This window comes from Cloeon dipterum, chromosome 2 (assembly GCF_949628265.1).
Source record: "Cloeon dipterum chromosome 2, ieCloDipt1.1, whole genome shotgun sequence".
Classification (NCBI taxonomy): domain Eukaryota; kingdom Metazoa; phylum Arthropoda; class Insecta; order Ephemeroptera; family Baetidae; genus Cloeon; species Cloeon dipterum.
The window spans coordinates 10420977-10439032 of NC_088787.1; the positions used below are offsets into that span (position 1 = coordinate 10420977).

The 18056-nt window shown below is 35.8% G+C and overlaps 2 protein-coding genes across 19 annotated transcripts in view; one reads left to right on the forward strand and one right to left on the reverse strand.

The window, feature by feature from the left end:
- The window catches only part of LOC135937321 (photoreceptor-specific nuclear receptor-like), a 37877-nt gene extending 34667 nt beyond the window's left edge, over positions 1-3210 (forward strand). For all 3 annotated transcript variants that reach the window (XM_065480469.1, XM_065480471.1, XM_065480472.1), the window contains 3 exons: positions 158-420; positions 833-1076; positions 2660-3210. In XM_065480469.1, coding sequence (XP_065336541.1) covers positions 158-420; positions 833-1076; positions 2660-2898 — 746 coding nt within the window. In that variant the 3' untranslated portion in view covers positions 2899-3210. The remainder of the gene's footprint in view (positions 1-157; positions 421-832; positions 1077-2659) is intronic.
- Positions 3211-4506: 1296 nt separating this feature from the next.
- Crtc (CREB-regulated transcription coactivator) overlaps positions 4507-18056 on the reverse strand; it is a 44996-nt gene continuing 31446 nt past the window's right edge. For 2 of the 16 annotated variants that reach the window (XM_065480818.1, XM_065480804.1), the window contains 7 exons: positions 17798-17863; positions 15839-16051; positions 15444-15596; positions 14351-14518; positions 13240-13296; positions 11428-11728; positions 4507-9795 (listed from right to left, as the gene is read on the reverse strand). In XM_065480818.1, the coding sequence (XP_065336890.1) occupies positions 9575-9795; positions 11428-11728; positions 13240-13296; positions 14351-14518; positions 15444-15596; positions 15839-16051; positions 17798-17863 (1179 nt within the window). In that variant the 3' untranslated portion in view covers positions 4507-9574. The other 14 variants (XM_065480819.1, XM_065480809.1, XM_065480807.1 and 11 more) reach the window with 13 other exon arrangements.

An 18056-nucleotide genomic window follows, 5' to 3' on the forward strand; every position in this document is an offset into this window, starting at 1 on the left:
ATTAATTTGATTTCATAATAATTCTTGCCGATTTCTTTTTTCCTGAACAAAAAAAAATCAAATCAATAATTAATTTTGATTAGATTTGATTTAATTGAACACAAAAAATTCAGTGAATGGTCCACCAAATGAAAGATTTTCAATTTTCTTGTTGCAGAAGACAGCATTGACGTGACGAACGAGGAGTCGACGCCAACGCCCCCGCGTTCGGTGCCGCCGATGGCGATCCAGCCGCCGGTAGGTTCGCTGGCCGCCCTGGCCGGAGGTCTGGCGCAGCTGCCGCGGCCAGGCGACGCGGCTCCTCTCTACCCTCCGACCGCCCAGGAAACCGTCTACGAGACGTCGGCCCGCCTGCTCTTCATGGCCGTCAAGTGGGCCAAGAACCTGCCCAGCTTCGCCAGTCTGCCCTTCAGGGACCAGGTGAACAAAATTGCTTGATATCGTTTAATTATGTTTGTAAATATTAAATTGAACCTTATTTAGTTGTTTCCATCTTTTTTAATTTAAAACATTTTGTTGTTTGTTTATTTAATATTTATTTTCTTGAATAAAATTAGAGCATTTAGAGATTTGATGGTATCTTTTGTAAGATTGTCTAAAGCATTTAAAGACGAACTGATGACAAGTGATTCTTAACAAAATATTCTTATAATAAAATGTATAACTATTGGAAGTAAAAAGCATGCAGGAAAATGATCTTACAAAATTTAAATGCATCGGGATGTCTACAAATTCATAATTTAAGATTTTATTTAAGCGAACGAGTGTTTTCACTCTCAAAATAAATCAATTCTTTGTGACTAGCCTTATTAATTTCTTGATATTTTATCAGGTGATTTTACTGGAAGAGTCGTGGTCGGAGCTGTTCCTGCTGAACGCGATCCAGTGGTGCCTGCCGCTGGAGCAGTGCGCCCTCTTCTCCGTGGCCGAGCACACGCAGTCGGCGCACAATGGCAAGGCGGGCCAGATCGCCTCTGACATCAGGATCATGAACGACTGTCTGCACAGGTACAAGGTGGTCGGCGTCGACCCTGCCGAATTCGCCTGCATGAAGGCCATCGTCCTCTTTAGAGCAGGTCAGCACTTGCATTTATTTAATTTGTAATTTATTTCGTTTGATAAGCATCAGTTTTAATAATGAAGTTACCTCTACGCTAAAAAGAGATATCTAAATTAATAATTATTCGTTAAAATTGAATACTTCTTTGATCTTTATTAAAAATTTATTTATTTTTAAAGTGTTGATGGCTTTAGCATTACTCTTTTTTTAAATATAAATTAAAAATAAAGAAAATATATAAATTTATGAAAAAAAGTAAAAAATTAATGATTGTAAATTTATTAAAAATTAAATTTCTGCGCGTGTTCGTTTTAAGACACTATATGAGCATAAATTACGAAATTTCATTTTATTTTTGTTATTTATTGTATCGTCTAAAGCAGTGTACTTTGCATCTGAAGCATTCTGAACCTAGAAAACCATCAAAAACTTCTTTATTTTCCAAATTAACTACCATTTTTTAATATTTATTTGATCTGTAAAGGTAAACAGCGTCCGCAGCATTTTCGTCGCTGGATTTTTATTAGAGTGTATTTCAAGAACAAGACCGAAAAATAATACCGGTTTTCCGGTATTGTTCTTGTTTTGCCGGATTTTTTTCAAAGTTCAATACCAGAACAATACCAAACAATACTGGAAAAGGCAATACAAGAATATTGTTTTTTCCTGAATTCTTTATGGTGGTAGAGAAATTTTCATAGAAAAATTCTTCCAATTTTTAAAAATCCCTATTTTTGGTCGTGTAAATTTTTTATTTTCAATAAAAATTGCAGAAACATCCGCAAAATAGTTTTTTTCCGGAAAAATGCGTGTTTTTGCGAACCCTGCACTGGTTATACCAAGAGACCAAAAATTTCCCTGTCCCGTCCCATCCCTGTCTTGAAATAAAAAATTCAACCCGCGTCCCTCAGGGACGGGACGGGAATCCTGTAATCCCTGTCCCTGGTCCCCTTTCTAGTTTCAATTTTAAAATATATTTAATTAAGCAAAATGACAATTTTATTAAAATGCCAAAGTAAGATTTGATAATATAAAACTTAAAAAAGATGTCTTCCAGGAAAAATCCCAAAAACAATAAATTTTTCCAAAAAAAGCAATACCGAAACAAGATTTTTTTTTGTCAGAAAAGCAATACTAAAACAAGAAGGTTTGAAAAACAATACAAGACAAGAAAATTTTAAATATTCCTTTCAGAAACAATACCGGAACAATACCAGTTTCGTCCAGAAAAGTTCCAGACAATACAAAAATTTGGTCTTGAAATACACTCTATTTTTATCCCTATATGAAATTAAATCTGACAAAATATACGATTTAATACATTTTAACGTAAATAATTATGACTGGAAAATTGATTAAAAAAATTAAATGGGTTGAAAATATCCACCTTAAAATTAAACGTTTATGTTTTAGGTGGTTTGGCTTAGACGATTATTATTGTGGTTTAAATGGCTTAAATTGAGAATTTTTGCAGTCCCATGATGATTTGATGCGCAGAAAAAGTCAATCTTATTAAATTCTCTCTCCTATAATATTTTAAATTTTTTTTGAAATGATTTTATTGTGGTTAGATTTAAACCTGGATAAAATTAATTGCAGAAACGCGTGGTTTGAAGGACCCTAGTCAGGTGGAAAACCTGCAGGACCAGGCTCAAGTGATGCTGGGGCAGCACACGCGGGCGCAGCATCCGACGCAGCCGGCCCGGTTCGGTCGGCTGCTGCTGATGCTGCCGTTGCTGCGGCACGTGGCCACCAACAGGGTGGAGCACATCTTCTTCCAGAAGACCATCGGAAACACGCCGATGGAGAAGGTGCTCTGCGACATGTACAAGAACTAACGAACTAATGTGTGAGAGTGTGCGTGGAATGGACTACCGGAGCGAATGGCAATTATTATTGAAACTAGCTCTTGTAACTGTTACACTCACTCTAATATGTATAATTATTAAATTGCATATAAACCACCGATGTAAAACACGTCTTAATTCATATTGGATATATCTAGTCTCTTAGTGCGTCGTCATTGTAAATTTGTAACTGTTTCAGAGTAGGGCCTATTTAGCAGATGACTTTTTGGAAGATTTAGTTGGCCTAATTATTGCATTAATTATGTAATTTATAATGGTACATCATTAATGTGAAAAAATAAAGTGTCCAAATTATTAAACACACTTCAAGATTTCTTTTCTTCACTGCTCGTCCCCGTCAAAATTAATAAAAAATATGCAACCGCTTCGACCAACGTGCTGCACCGGTTGTCTAACTCTTATTATTTCTCAAAAAGACCAGAGCCAGGAATTTAGACGATTATTTTTGGAGAATAAAATCCACTACTTTTAAACTGTTTGTATTTATAGTCATTTATAAACTTTATAAACACGGTAAAAGGCATTTTCCAAAAGAAAACACTGAATTCTTCAATATTTTAAGAGGCTTCCGCCATGCGTCCAATGCTATCCTTGACAAAATTGTTGCATTTAACGCATAAAAATAAATATTTTAAATTAGGTGCAGCGGGGGCCAGATTCGTGCGACGCGCAGATATGGCGTCCGGTGGAGTATGGCGCGAAAAAACGGTCACGCGAAAATGCGCGAAAAGAACCAAGTTTTCGTCAATATGGCATAATTTGCATTGATTGTACTAATTCACCAGTTGCATAAACCCTAAGTGTTCGAAGCCGCCAACAGATGGCGCCACCGTAGACTTTCGATTTTAAGGCACTTCCGCTGCGATTTCAGACTCAATCTAGCTACCGTGCATTCTTCAATTAATTTGCTATTTTTTGACGTGCTGAAAACCAAAATCGGTTCAGCCAATCGCCGTAGAATCGTGAAAAACTATTTTTTGAAATAAAAAAATCTTTTCCAACGTTTCTACGGCGAATGGCTGAACCGATTTTGGTTTTCAGCACGTCAAAAAATAGCAAATTAATTAAAAAAAGCAAAATAGCTAGATTGAGTTTGAAATCGCTGCGGAAATGCCTTAAAACCGCTTAAAACAAAATTTTTAAGAAAGTCTGTGGTTGCGTCATCTGTTGGCGACTTTAATAACTAAGTGTTTATGCAACTGGTCAATTATGTCTTTTGGATCGTAAAAACAAACTCTTGACACTCGTACGGCAATCCAAAGAGAGCTTTTTATTTCCCACATTCAGACGCCATCTTGGATCTGCGCAGTGCGGACCAATTTTATCGCACTTCTGGCCCCCGCTGATCAGGTGAAAAGCATCTAATGTCACCATAGCCTTTAAAATGATTTAATTCCATTCCCCAATTTAAATCCTACCAAATTGGGAGAAAATTAAAAAAAATTAAACATATTTTAGTGTATATATTTATTGCAAAATAAATTTTTATATTATCCTAGAGAGTGCAGTCAAGAAGAGGGAAGATTTGATTTCATCGCAGTGGTGGAGTGAAGGGCAAGGAGAAAAACTCGTGAATGATATTTTGTTTAATGAGTACACATTTTATTTCTCAGAAACTCGTCACCCATTAATCAACATTTGCTCAATCTGAAGCAACCAATCAATCGTCTCAGCGGCACTTAAAATATAAATAATATTTATTCCATTTGATAGAAGAACATACAGGCAAACCACTTAATAAAATTCTCTGCTTTTCCTCGTGACTCAACCAACAATTACAAATAAAGAACATTTATTTAATTTTCTCTTTATACAATAGCTAACGGTAGCATTTTTAAGAAATACGCGTTTTGTTTTCAGTATTTTCATATCAAATAACTTGCTGAACAAGACTTAAAAAAACAGCTTTGCGTGCGCTTCATTTGTAAACCTGCTGACCTAGAAAGACTAAAATCAAGTATGTTGCGTGTCTCTGGTTTTAAATTTAATTCTCCTCTACTACTCCCTGTTGTATCAAAAAATCATCGCTTTGCCGACAATTATTATTGTAGCAAGCTATCATATTTTTTTCCCGCTCGATTTCAACGGTTTTTCACATAGGCAGGTTCTCTGTACAATTTTGCTGTTGCTGCTCCATCGGTATCGCCCACGATAAAAATTGCACATTCAAATTGCACTACAAACAAGAAACGAACAAGAAGAGTCTGTATAGCCATCGAGACGAAAATCACATTTAAAAAAATGTAAAACTACAACCAAGTTTCATCGAAAGTTTCACATGTACAGAGAGGGCACTTATTTTCTTCGTAGCATTAAATTTTTATTACAACGTGACGTGTGTGTGTGTGTTTGTTTGTTTGTTTTTAAAAACATAAAAGTATATTTTTTGCGTTTTTCATCATTTTTCAACAAATAGTGGGCTTAAAACTAAATCAACTATATATCGATATCGCGCTAATCGTAGTAATAACTCTCACAACAGTTTGATTTTCATCGGCTTGGCAGAACGAATTCTTATTCGCGCGTTCGATAAACATACAGAAACACCACCTGAGTGTATTACGTGTTATTCTTTTGTTTTTTTTTTGTACAAATCAATTTCTCAAACTAGAAACTTACTTCGTCCTTACGTAACACTCATGAGATCTTAAAAAATTGTTAGAAAATAACAAATTCCCTCATTTACATTTTGAATGCGTCAAGAAACTAAAAAAAATGAATCCGTATATGTGCGGAATGCCACTCTAAAATAAAAAAGGTCTCGAGTTTTGCTGGGAAGAAGAGAAAAAGAGAAAAAAAACTAGGCAAGATCTTCTGAAAGCCTCCAAAGTGACTATTCTTGAGCAAACTCAGCGAATTTTGAATGTGCCCTCGTGATTGTGTCGGTTAATTGTCCTACTTTGTTAGAAAAAAGTCACGCATCAAGCATTTACGTTCGGCCGCGCAGCAGGGTTGTTTAATAAACAAAAATAAATAAATTGAAATAACCGGAAATTATCAAGCTAGTTTTAATAATTTGTTCTCATCGAAAGATGACCTTGATACAATTAAAATTCTAATTTTGCTCAATTTGACATATTTTCTCCAGAGCTATCCAACGTTTTGAGGAAATTCTTTGTTGTGAAATTAAATTTCGAGTAGGGAGACAATCAACACCATTTGAAATGCAATCATTTCTAACTTTGCGGCCAGTTTTATAAAAAAATTGTCAATTTGGAATTTAAATTACGGATTTCCAAGTATCAACCTTTAAAGGAAAGTCATTAGTGTTTCTGGTAGTTAGTTGAAATATTTAAATTAAAAACAATGCTCATTTAGAGCACGCTGATTGGACAACCCAGATCGACCTCATTATCGAGCATTCTGATTAATTGTGGAACAATGCGCGCTGCGCTGTTTCAAGGCTCTTTGTAGTGCTTGATGCGTGGAAAAGAGTGAATATATATATTATATCTGCTTGCTCTATGCTTTCCAACCTGATCTACAGGCTTTTGAACATTCACAATTTTGATGCAGCGCGGAAACCAAAGGCTTTAATTAATCGATTGGCCCACTAACTAAAATTATTAATTAATCAGAGCGTAATGTATGTACTATGCGCGTAGTTAATCTTTGTTTCTTTTGTTCAACCTCACTATTTTCGTGGTGATGTAAGTACATGCTCTCAAGTAAAAGCCTTTTTCAAAGACTTGTCTTACTCTTTGTGTATGTATGTGTGTGTGTGTGTGTGCAACGGCAAGACACAATATGTGACAAATCTGACCTTGAATATTAAAACGAAGAGAAACTGGCAACGAGGAGATCAGATTTGGCGAACAATGTGCCACCCTCCTGTGTTTCCAAATGAGTTTGACTTGCAATTTGTAGCATTCTTTACACGTATAAATTCGACCCTCTAACCTTAATAGATTTCACGGTAGTAATAATTCTCTTTTTACTTCAACTAGGAATTTCGTATTGTATGATTTTAAGGGTAATTCTTCACCATGTGCGGCGACAATAGTGTTGTAGTTTTTTTCTTTGAAATGACTCTAGAAAGCGCTAGTAATTTATCTGTCTCTTTTTTTATACATTATACATTTAAAGTGTTAAATCTGTTTTTCTTGCGATAATAAAACTAACTCTCTGCTTATTCCACTTACGTTCTTCTTAAGAAACCTCTTTGGATTTGTGCGTTAACATTTCAAAATCTTACAGTCCTATTGCGGCGTAAACTGTGATTTCATCGACTCAATGCAGCTCTCTTCCCTTAATTTAATACGCGCTCTTTCGCTCGCCTATATTCTTACTTAGAGTAAAAGTGTGATTTCTTGTTAGGTGGATTCCAAAAAGCTGTTTTGGTAATGCAACATCTATATTTAGATTTTTGTGTCCCGAAAATTGATGTTTTATTCCAGAGAAAATTTATAGAGGTATACACATGCGATGAAACGTGTGAATTCTTTTTTTTTCTTAATCAAAAGTTTGCCATCTGAAGATCAAAAATTGCATTTTAAAAATCGTCCGGGACGAAAATTTGTTAGTTTGTTTGAACAAGGAAACTCTTCGGATGATACGTTTTAGTTGGTGGTGAATTATTTGAATTTGTGTTGCCTCACCTGATCCGGAAGTCAATTAACAAAGGTTGAATTCCAATATATTAAAAAAGGTGAGTTCCATTTTATTTCTTATGAGATGAATCGACAGACACGTATTTTTTCAAATAGAAGAAAATAAAATTTTCCCTTTAGGGTTTGTTCTCGGCTCTATATTTTCTTGTATTCTTAGAGCAAAAAACTTAAAACATTCTGCAAGCTGATGGAATTACCAAAGTTTCTTATAAAAACTTCCATTCAATTTTTATTTAAAAAATACTAGAAATAAATTTTGATTAAACAAGAAAGATCTCCAAGATGTATAATTTCTTTCCAATTTTCAATGGCCACCTATTTAGTGCCATTTAATTTTTAATAATTACTTGAAATTTACTCAAATAGGATAATTTTAAATTTTACGTGTTGGATCATCAACATCTATTGGCCTAAATTTGTTCCATCATCCCACCGTCTTGATTTTCACACATGTAGGTGGCATTGATCCAAAGATTATTAAGCAATTAATTAATTACCAAAATTTTTATTACTTTACCTGATTTTAAGATTTTTTTAAGAACAAAAAATTCCACGATTCAATTTTAAATCAAAATTCGAAAAAGACGCATATTTTTACTATTTTTAGTGCATGAAAAAAAATGTTGCAATCTAAATTTAGATTTTTCCAGAATGCTAGCTTTTAATAGCTCAAAAGTCAGTGGCGAAGTATTAGGAAAATAGTATTTGTCTCATCAAAAAGAATTTACATCTTGAAAAAAATCTTCATTAAACTAGACTTGACTATTTAAAATTCGATTGATTCCAATTTGTAACATTCCATCAGAGCTTCATAGACTTGTTAAGACTGCAAATTTAGGATAAAATCGGCAGGTGAGCTTACTTACACCATAAAAATGTGCTGGAATCCAATAAATTCACCAATTAATAAATCGCAGCATCAAAATAGTTTCCTCGTTAGTCGGACAGGTGGAGGGCAAATAAACATTTCTGTCAGTTCAGTCTCATTCACTAAAATTGAAAATCGGTGCGCAGTTGCGCCTTTTCCAACCGTATTTGTTCTCTTTTGAAACACCGTGTCTGACGTCGAGAACTGCCGGAGATATATATTCGAATTTCGTACATGTCAATCGTTCTTTTGGCACCAATCTTACACGATTGCGGAAAAATGCGCGGACAGTTGAACCAAAGCTGAGAACGTAATGTAAATAAATGCAGTGCAAGGAGAGGTTTGTGAACCTCTTTGCCCCCCGAATTGCGGATTGTCATTCCTATACATATTTAGTTAACTTGATACGCTGCGTCTAAGAAGCACACACTCGCTCTCTCTCACTCTTGCGAGTACACTGCATTATACCATTAAAAACAAAGAAACTTGAGCACAAATTAAGAACAAACGAGGGATGATGTCTAACGGTTACTTTGTATGGGTGTTTGTTTGTTTGATGAGAGCAGGAAATATACAAATATACTCGTGGGCCGGTGGCGGGCACGATTTCAACTCGTTGCCGCCGACGCCGGCCTGACTGAGTGCGATCACAAACAAAATGAACGACATTTTTGCACATCAGCAGTGATATTATCATCAATATTTACAAGCAGTGAACAGCATTTTTCTTCCTTTCGGTGTTGTCGCATTTTATACACAAGATTTAATTAATTCCAAAGTCTTTAACGAACGGTCATCGCTTCCTCTTCTTTTTATACTTAATAAGACACACTTTCACACGATTTATTAGGAGAGATTTTCTTTTTATCAATAACTATTCGCGTGCTTTCCTTGTGATTCTCCGTGTTTTGTGTTGTTGTTGTTGTTTGATAAAAATCCAGCTTGATCACCACAGGTACGGTAAAATTGTTCAAAATCGATCCACCAAAATCATTCAGACTGTCTTACCAACTCGGTATTTTTGTTTCTTGACAAAGGTACTGATATTTGGCATTTTACTTAGACTCCTTTCTTGTCGCTTTCTCTCTCGGTCGGAAAATTGAATCCACAAAGAAGGAGATAGAGAGAAAATGTGTGTGTGAGAAAAAGCTAAAACCTGCTTCTGCCATTACATGTTGTTGAGGCGCAGCGTGTCTTCGGTCAGCGCGTCCGCGATGGCGATGTTGTTGTTCAGCAGGGGCAGGTCGTCGAACGGAATCGGCTCTATCGTACTTAGAATCTCGTCAGTCAGCGCTTCCGTGTCGAACGAGGCTGTGATCATTGCGGCTGTCAGGTCTCTGCTGAGCTCAGGCTCCACGGATCCCTCATCAGAGAAGTCTGCAGGAAAGACTGCTTGGATTAGAGTTTTCAGACTACTCACAACTGCAAACAAAGCATTTCAAAGGACACAACGAATTGAGAGTAATAACTTCTGTTTTCTTAAAGCCGTGGGGAATATCAAAATTTGGAAAGAAATAATGTCTTACAAGGAAACTCTTTTTGGTTATAGTTTTTGGCACAATTATTGAAATCTTTAAGAGATTTCGCGGGAAGAAAACAGTTTGCGAGTTGCGCAGCTCTAAAGATTAATTATGTGGGAATTGATTAGGGCTGTGAAATTAGACAATCGTCTATTTTTTTCTGAGCTTCCAATCGTCGCAGGAACATCCAATGAGCACGAATCATGCAATTTTAAGCTATTTAAACCACACTTTCAACCGTCTAAATCTGCGAAAACTGTCTAAAGCTTCTAAAAACAGTCTAAATTGACTCAAAATCATAAGAAAAGTGCAAGATTTTGCTTCGTTGGTAGAAGTTTTCGATTCAGATTTCATTTTTAAGAAAATTTTCATGCAAAGGGGAATAAAAACCACGTTTTCTTTGTCACCGTATTTAGTGGGTTGAGTTCCTCCCAGTAAAGAATAAATTTAACGATAATATGTAACTCTTCAAATTTTATTTCAAGTCGCGAGTGTTTTTTCAGTTTGTTACGGGGTTTTGGAGCATCTCTGCATGTCAAGTATGTGACATTTATAATGACGTTTGTGCAAGAAAATAGCAATTTTTTTGCCGAAAAACGTGTTAATTGGGATAAATGTGTGTCTCAAAAACTGTCCATTATGCAAATAAGTCTATTTCCCTAAAAAAGTCCTAGAAATTAATAAAAATCGAATAGTGAAGCCAGTTTTTATTCAACCATGATGACTTTTAACTACGAATTCGCTTCCTATCATACTAAAGTACACTATAAAAAATCCCTAAAAGTAAAATATAGCATCCTAGTTCATTTCATTTTTTTTTAATAGTTAATTCCGGTCATATCCGGGCATTGACTCAGCCAATTTTTAATTTATCTCCAGTGATTTCCAAACGTTTTAAAGGTAGGCTGAATTTTTATTGGATAAAGAAACAAATTGGAGCAAATTCTGGGTCATTTAGGATATTTTTTTAATTTTTTTACTTCCTAGAAGACATTTTAGCACGGCAATTATTGCGGCAAAAATTATTTATAAATCACGGCAGACAGAAGTAATTACTTCTAGCATGGTCGTGTCCTTTAAATATGCAAGAAAGTGCTTGTGGTGTGTGATAGAGTTGAAAGGCCTTTTATTTTTGTCTACTTTTCCACAACCCAAAAAATCATAAACCATCCTTGTCCTTACCAAATTAAATATCATTCCACAAAACAAATAACCACCGCCCAGATATACCAGTAAATAAAAACCATTTCTCCCGTTTCCATTTGTTAACAAAAATTAGTGTTCCGGATACACTCCGCATTTTAAACTAATCCAATGTGCATTTTGTAGTGTTGATTGAAACCAAGAGAAAAGTGTAAAATAAAGTAAGTGCTACTAACTGAAAATAAACATACTTCTTCTGTTCAAGCCTAATAATCAAAAAATGTAAAGGAATAATCTGAAATGAAAGAGAAAAAGGAAATGAACTCGGCGCAGCCGGGCAAAGCGATTTGTAAAATACCAGATATGGTGATGTTGGGCGTTGGTGTTTGCGGAGTGGTCTGCTGGGTGCTGCCGCCGCTGTTCGAGTTCATGTTGCTGTAGTTGGGCGACGTTCTGCTGCAGTAGCCCATGTCGCTGCTGCCCATGTCCTGGCTGCCGGTCCGACAGTCGTCTGTGTTGCAAGCGTGCACAAGCGCCTGTGGGTGCCAACCACAATTGTAGTCAACCGTCCTCTGCCTGGCATACATCTCCCTTCCTACCTGAAACTGGCTGGGGACGTAGGCCGAGTTCGGAGGACTGTTGGCGAACATTGTGTCTTGCTGCAAGCAGAGAAGAAACGAAAATGAGACCACGGATGCTGCAGCTGACTCATCAAAAAAGGGCTAAATGTTGATGATCTACAAGATTCAATCATGAAAATGGAATGGCGCGAGCTTGGGAAGTTTGGTCGAGGTTAAAAAAATAGACTTGGGATTTTTAAGTCGATTTTTGGAACAAAATATTCTTTCCTCGGGCCGGAGAGGGCAACTTTTAAGATTTTTAAGGTCTACATAACCTATGAACAAATAATATTAAATTAAAATTAGTAGTGTCTTCACCGTTTGTTGTAAAATTACAAGGAAATTCCGCTTTAGTAATTTTTAAAATGGTCATTGGATTTGAGGTCTTATCAACAAAGCGTGCAACAGCTGACAAATACACCAGCTGCATAAGCCATTAGTATTTGAAGTCGCTAACAGATGGCGCCACCGTATACTTTAGTAATAAATTTAATTTCAAGGCATTTCCGCTGCGATTTCAGACTTGATCCTGCCACTGTGCATTCTTCACATAATATGCTCTCTTTTGACGTGCTGTAAACCAAAATCGGTTGAACCAATCGCCATAGAATCGCGAAAAACTATTGCTTGAGATACAAAAATCTTCCAACGATTCTACGGCGATTTTGGATTAACCGATTTCGGTTTTCAGCATGTTAAATGAAAGAATGTTAAGTGAAGAATGCATAGTAGCAGGATTGAGTCTGAAATTGCGGCGGAAGTGACTTCAAATTAAATTTATTACTAAAGTATACGGTGGCGCCATCTGTTGGCGGCTTCGAACACTAAGGGCTTATGCAACTGGTCTAATAATTTATTAAAAATAAACCAAGATCACCAGGTATAATACATTTTTATTGGACAAAATAAGCGAGTTATGGTGCCCAAATGGAGTAAAATTCGTATAGCATAGACAAAAAAATCAATAATAAAATAAAAAATATTAAATAAACATATTTCTTTTGATTTTACCATATGACAAATGAAGCGGTGATTGAAAGACAAATTAATGGACAAAAATTCCCAAGTCTAGAAGAAGCAGATTTGAAAACTGAAAATATTGTTACAAATGAAACGCGTGAAAATTAATGTTTTTTGAGTAAAAAAATATGATCGTTCCTTTTATATCACTAATTCAGCATGCATATGGATCAAAATTAACTAGCTCTAAAATTGTAGAATCTAGCATAAAAATCTGTTCCAGACTATATGTACAACAACACAGAGTAGGACAAAATTACGACAAATAATGAGTGAAAGAGGAAAGTGAAAAGGCAAGAAAGAACAACAGAAAGGATCGACTGCTTCTACAACACAAAATCACTAGTCTGTCAGGAATCCCGTTTGAACCTCGAAAAAGTGCCAAACGCTGGATTATGAATGAGAAGTGAATGACTTTGCGATCAGAGGAAATAGATTATTAAGAATAAAAATTTTAGTTTCTGGGTAGGAGTAAAATCAGATCGCGAAACATGGCATGCACAGGTTGCTATGCAAATGGGCCAAATCACCTGCAACTCTGCTGTCCACTCACTTTCGACCAAACTATTTACTAGTTGGCACCAATCCTTGCAGATGACGAACGCAAAACAACACACACCATGTTAGTGATTGCTCAAAAATGTCGGTCAAAACACATCTACGGCAAGCTTGTTCAGTTCCGAGAACTTTTATAATTGCAGTATGTAACATGAAATCAGCTAAAGTTTAATTGGAATTTATGTTCGTTTTAACCACTCTTAGGATTCGACGTTTCAGTTTGTGGCGAAATTATAAAATTCGTGCAATATCCAACTATTTCAGAGATATCACAAGGGGAAAATTTTTTATTCCACGCAGTTTGCGACTTACGGAGCTCTAATCATGGAAATTGATTCAAAATTTAATTGTGAAGCCAATTATATTTTTCAGGTGGGTCATTAATTATTTTCCATAAAGCTACCTTGATTTTCGACTTCTGCCGAGGAATTACCAAACTTTCTGAACCATGTGTAGTTCTAATTTTTGTCAGTAAGAAAATGTCTCATTGAACAATGTCAACAAACGAAATTTCAGCTAAATTGATCAAAATTAAATCAATTTAGAAATTTTGGGCCATTTTCTTAAAGTCTCCAAAAATTCCTAAACAAATTCTATGGTTTCGCTAAAAAGTCTAATCGTAAGAGTTATCTTGTAAGCTGAAAGATATTATTTAAGGAACTAATTTTCATTACTGGCGAATTTAATCCTTTTGTTACACTCACTGTTATTTACGGTTTATTATTTTCCCTGATAATTGCCAAATGTTGCTTCAGAGTGATGAAATGATTGCAAATACATAAGTCTCTACATCCTTACTCCCTACTAGGACAAAATGACAAGTGAGGTGCAATTGCTTCAACAGATTTCGGCTACGTGGACCACATTTGACGCAGAACTGAACGAGTTGCCAAAGAGAGAGTGAGAGAGACAAGGAAGGGAGAACAAACCCCACACAAGGTCACTTCCTCACGAGTGCTACTTACCACCCCCTGCGCAAGCAGCATTAAATTAGGCAATGAGTTAATCAATCATTACTGTTTTTTTTTCTTTGCAACAAGCTTTTTGGGCAGGGGAGATGACATCGAAATAGTCAGCACTCACCATTGAGATTTGTGAAAATTCTTGGTGCAGATTGTAGTTGTTGTGTTCGGGCATCATGCCGCCGATGCCGGGAGAGCTGACCGGCGAAATGTTTTGAGATATGGGGCTTTGTGGCGCACTGTGACTGGCGGTGTCCGCTGGACTCGAGCTCCGGTAGTCTGGGCTTCCCTGAAATTCGGACAAAAATTCAAAATCTGCGCTTTTCGGATGATTAATGGCACTATTCACTGATCCTGAAATTGAAAATTTTCACCAAATTAAATATGCGATTGAATTGTATCTACAGTTTGCTTCCAATGTAAGTGTTTACAATGGTTTGGAGCTGCTATTTAATTGTAACTTTGAAACACTTCTACTTCTGGTAAGATAAAAACCGATTGGTTCGATTTCAAAAGATATAGAATTTTTATATTGCTATAATTACATTTATTATTTATTTTTAATTTTCGACTAACTGTTTTTTTAACATGAGAATGTACATTTGTTATGGTGAGAATAAACAAGCAATAATAAATAGTGGGAAAATGGAAGATATTATATCAGGAGACTGGATTAGCATACAAATTACATCTCTTTAGAAATTTAAATAAATATCCTTCAATTTCTGAAGACAAAAATATTTTTCATTGTCTCAAAAATTTAAATGACAAATTAGATTAAAATTCAAAATAAAAACAAATCTTTGGTTTGAGCAAGGAATATTCATTAAGAATTACATTTCTGTAAGCAACTTCAAGCCTTGAATTTAATGCTTTTAAGGAATTAAAATTAAAACAAAATAAAATGTGTTGTAAATATGCGGGGGAAAACAAAAATTATAAATCTAGCATCCACAGAAGTAGAAATGTCTCTGGCTGAACAAACGTTCAGTGGCAAAGAAGCTCCAAACTCCATAAACGTCCTACACAATTTGCAAAAGAATTATTTTTCTCTCAAATGCGAATGTTGCATTTTAGCACAAGAATAAAAAACATCGACCAAGCAGGTTACAGCTAGTGTTTAAACAGCTAATTGGTTATGAAAGGTGCAAACATCAACCTGGCTGAAGTATAAAAAGGTAAGTTTCTGTTTCTTCTGAGGGGCAGGTACTTACGGGCATCAGGTATGGTCCCGACATGGGCACGGGTGAAGGCTGAGGACTTGGTCTAAGGGGGTCTCTGTACACACTCAGTGACGTAGGCTGCAAGTAACATTTGTTCGACTGACTACGGCACACTAGCATTCCACAACTAGAGTGGTGGTCAGACTAGAAATGAGTCAAAAATCAATCGGCAACTGCTTTGCTGAACAGACTCGGAAGAGAAAGAGAGACACAAAAGCAGCAGTGCATGCTCTAAAGTAAGTTTGAGAAAAATCTAAAATTCAATTTCGAACAACCAGGCTGCTAAATTACTTTTTTTAACGACGATTTAAAAATCATGCCAATATTCTGACTATTTTTTTAGAGAGAGAGAGAGAAAAAAACAATCAAACACTTCAGGGACTCACTGATGGCATGTTGTGGTTGCTATTGACTAGAGGCGAACTTGGTTCTTGTTTTGGTTGCTGTGCTTGCTGTGGGGAATGAGGTGGCTGAGGCGACATTTGTCTTTGTAGGGTTTGCTGCTGCTGCTGCTGCTGCTGTTGATAAAGCATGGACTGTTGCTGCTGGTGCATCGACGACGGGTCAATCATCGACCCATTAACCTCTGTGGTGTACACCTGATAGACATCGCAATAATTAATGGCTTCAAAAGTGTCTGCGGTCTGCGAGATTGAGATTAATGGCCAATACTGGGAGGTTAAAATGGACACAGATAGTTTGGCACCAATTTAAATTTGGGCGTGAGGAATTTCAATGCATTATTTGTCCGTTCTAATTTCAGATTTAATCCTGCTTATATGTTCATTGCAGGTGTGAATATATTTAATTTTGAGTGCTGAAATCCAGTTTGCGACAGCCAGCGCATACTTACAATATTAAGGCACTTCTGCAGCAAGAAATTATTGATCTTGATGTGTTTAAACCAACAACCGGTTCAACAAACTGCAGTTAAAAATCTTCGCTGACGTTTCTATGGCGTTTATGACTGAGCTGATTTTTTCACATCAAAAGGAATAATTTATTTTAAGCGTAGAATAGAATAGCTAGGATTGAGTCTGAAAATGAAAGTGCCTTAAAATCGAAAACATATGGTGGTGCACTCTACTGGTGGCTTCAAACACTACAGGGCTTTTGCAACTACTAGTGAATTGGGATGATAAAATAACAAGATTAAGTGATTTTACTTTCTCTTCACGTTTCCGAAGCGTTTTGCTGAACCGATTCTGGTTTTTAGAGTAAAAATCATACATTTTCATAGCAGCAGAACTAAATCTGTAATTATTAGTAAAGTACGTCCTACACCAAGAATTGGATAATAACTGTGGCGATATCTGTTGGCGGCTTTTAACACCATTAAATATGTAAAGAGGGAAATTAACTGTATCAAATGATTTTAATTTTGAATAATTGCTTCAACTTTGTTAAAAATCTAACTATTTTGCATTTAATTAATATAACAATTGCTTTAATTTAAAAACAAAGGGATATTTTACTGGGATAGATCGTTCTTGTTTTTTTAAAAAGGCGAAAATCGTGAAAATGCTATAGCTGGCGTAAGAGAACTAAATGTAGTAAATCACGATTGTTGTTGAGTAGTGTGACGTCACGTGTTAGAGCGATAGTGAACTACAAAGAAAACAACGAAAATAAAAACATGCTGACAGCAAAATGTTTGCAAGAATCCATTCATTAACTCATTTCCTTTTTGGACTAATAAAAATAAACTTCTTGCGTTCGCAACAAACTACTGCATTCCAAAATACATATTTTTTGTTTCCCAAAATTTAGTGATTTTTTTAACTACACATTGGATTTTAATTTTTAAGATGTTAAATATGAAAATAAAATCTCGAGATAAAATCCAAGATTTTACAGGCTGCAATACCCAAAACTGTAAAATGCTTGATATATTATTTCCTCGCTGTACAATCTTGAATTTTTTTCCGGAGCATTATTATACGATTTAAAATTTCAAAAATGATGCTAACGGCATCGGTTTACATCCCTCAAATCCCCTGCGGATGAAAATTGAAAACTTTACATAATTTTATCAATATTAACTAACGCAGATTTCAAAATATAAATTTTCAAACTTTTCGTGTAATTTCGTGCAAAGTACGCCACATTTTCAGTTAAACGCAGAAAAATATTAATGGTGCATTTTTTTTGTAAAACAAAATTAATTTCGTCAGCCAAAAGTTCCACAGTTATAATCCAAAACGGATTTTTTTGTCTAGTCTTACAGCCGCCACATGATGTCAATATCACGTGCGAGGAGCCAAACATTGAATCTATTTTTGGGGAAGGTTGTAAATTTAAAATCCTACTGGAATTTGCAAGGTTAAGAATGAGCCATGCATTACCCTGCTCATATGACTATAGTTGGTATAGGAGGACGGCACATCAAGCTGGTTGTTCAGATGGTGGAACTAAAAATGGAAAAAGAAAAAAGAAAACGGTAATCAAAAAGCAAAATAAAACGACTTAAAATTAAATGATAAATATATCAAAGATAGAGCGTGCAGTGAGGAGTCGAAACTAAGGGGCGTGCGCGGTGGGCAAGCCGGACAAAATGAAAGAGAGAAAGAGAGAGGCAGAGAAATAGGAGGACAACTAGCGAGT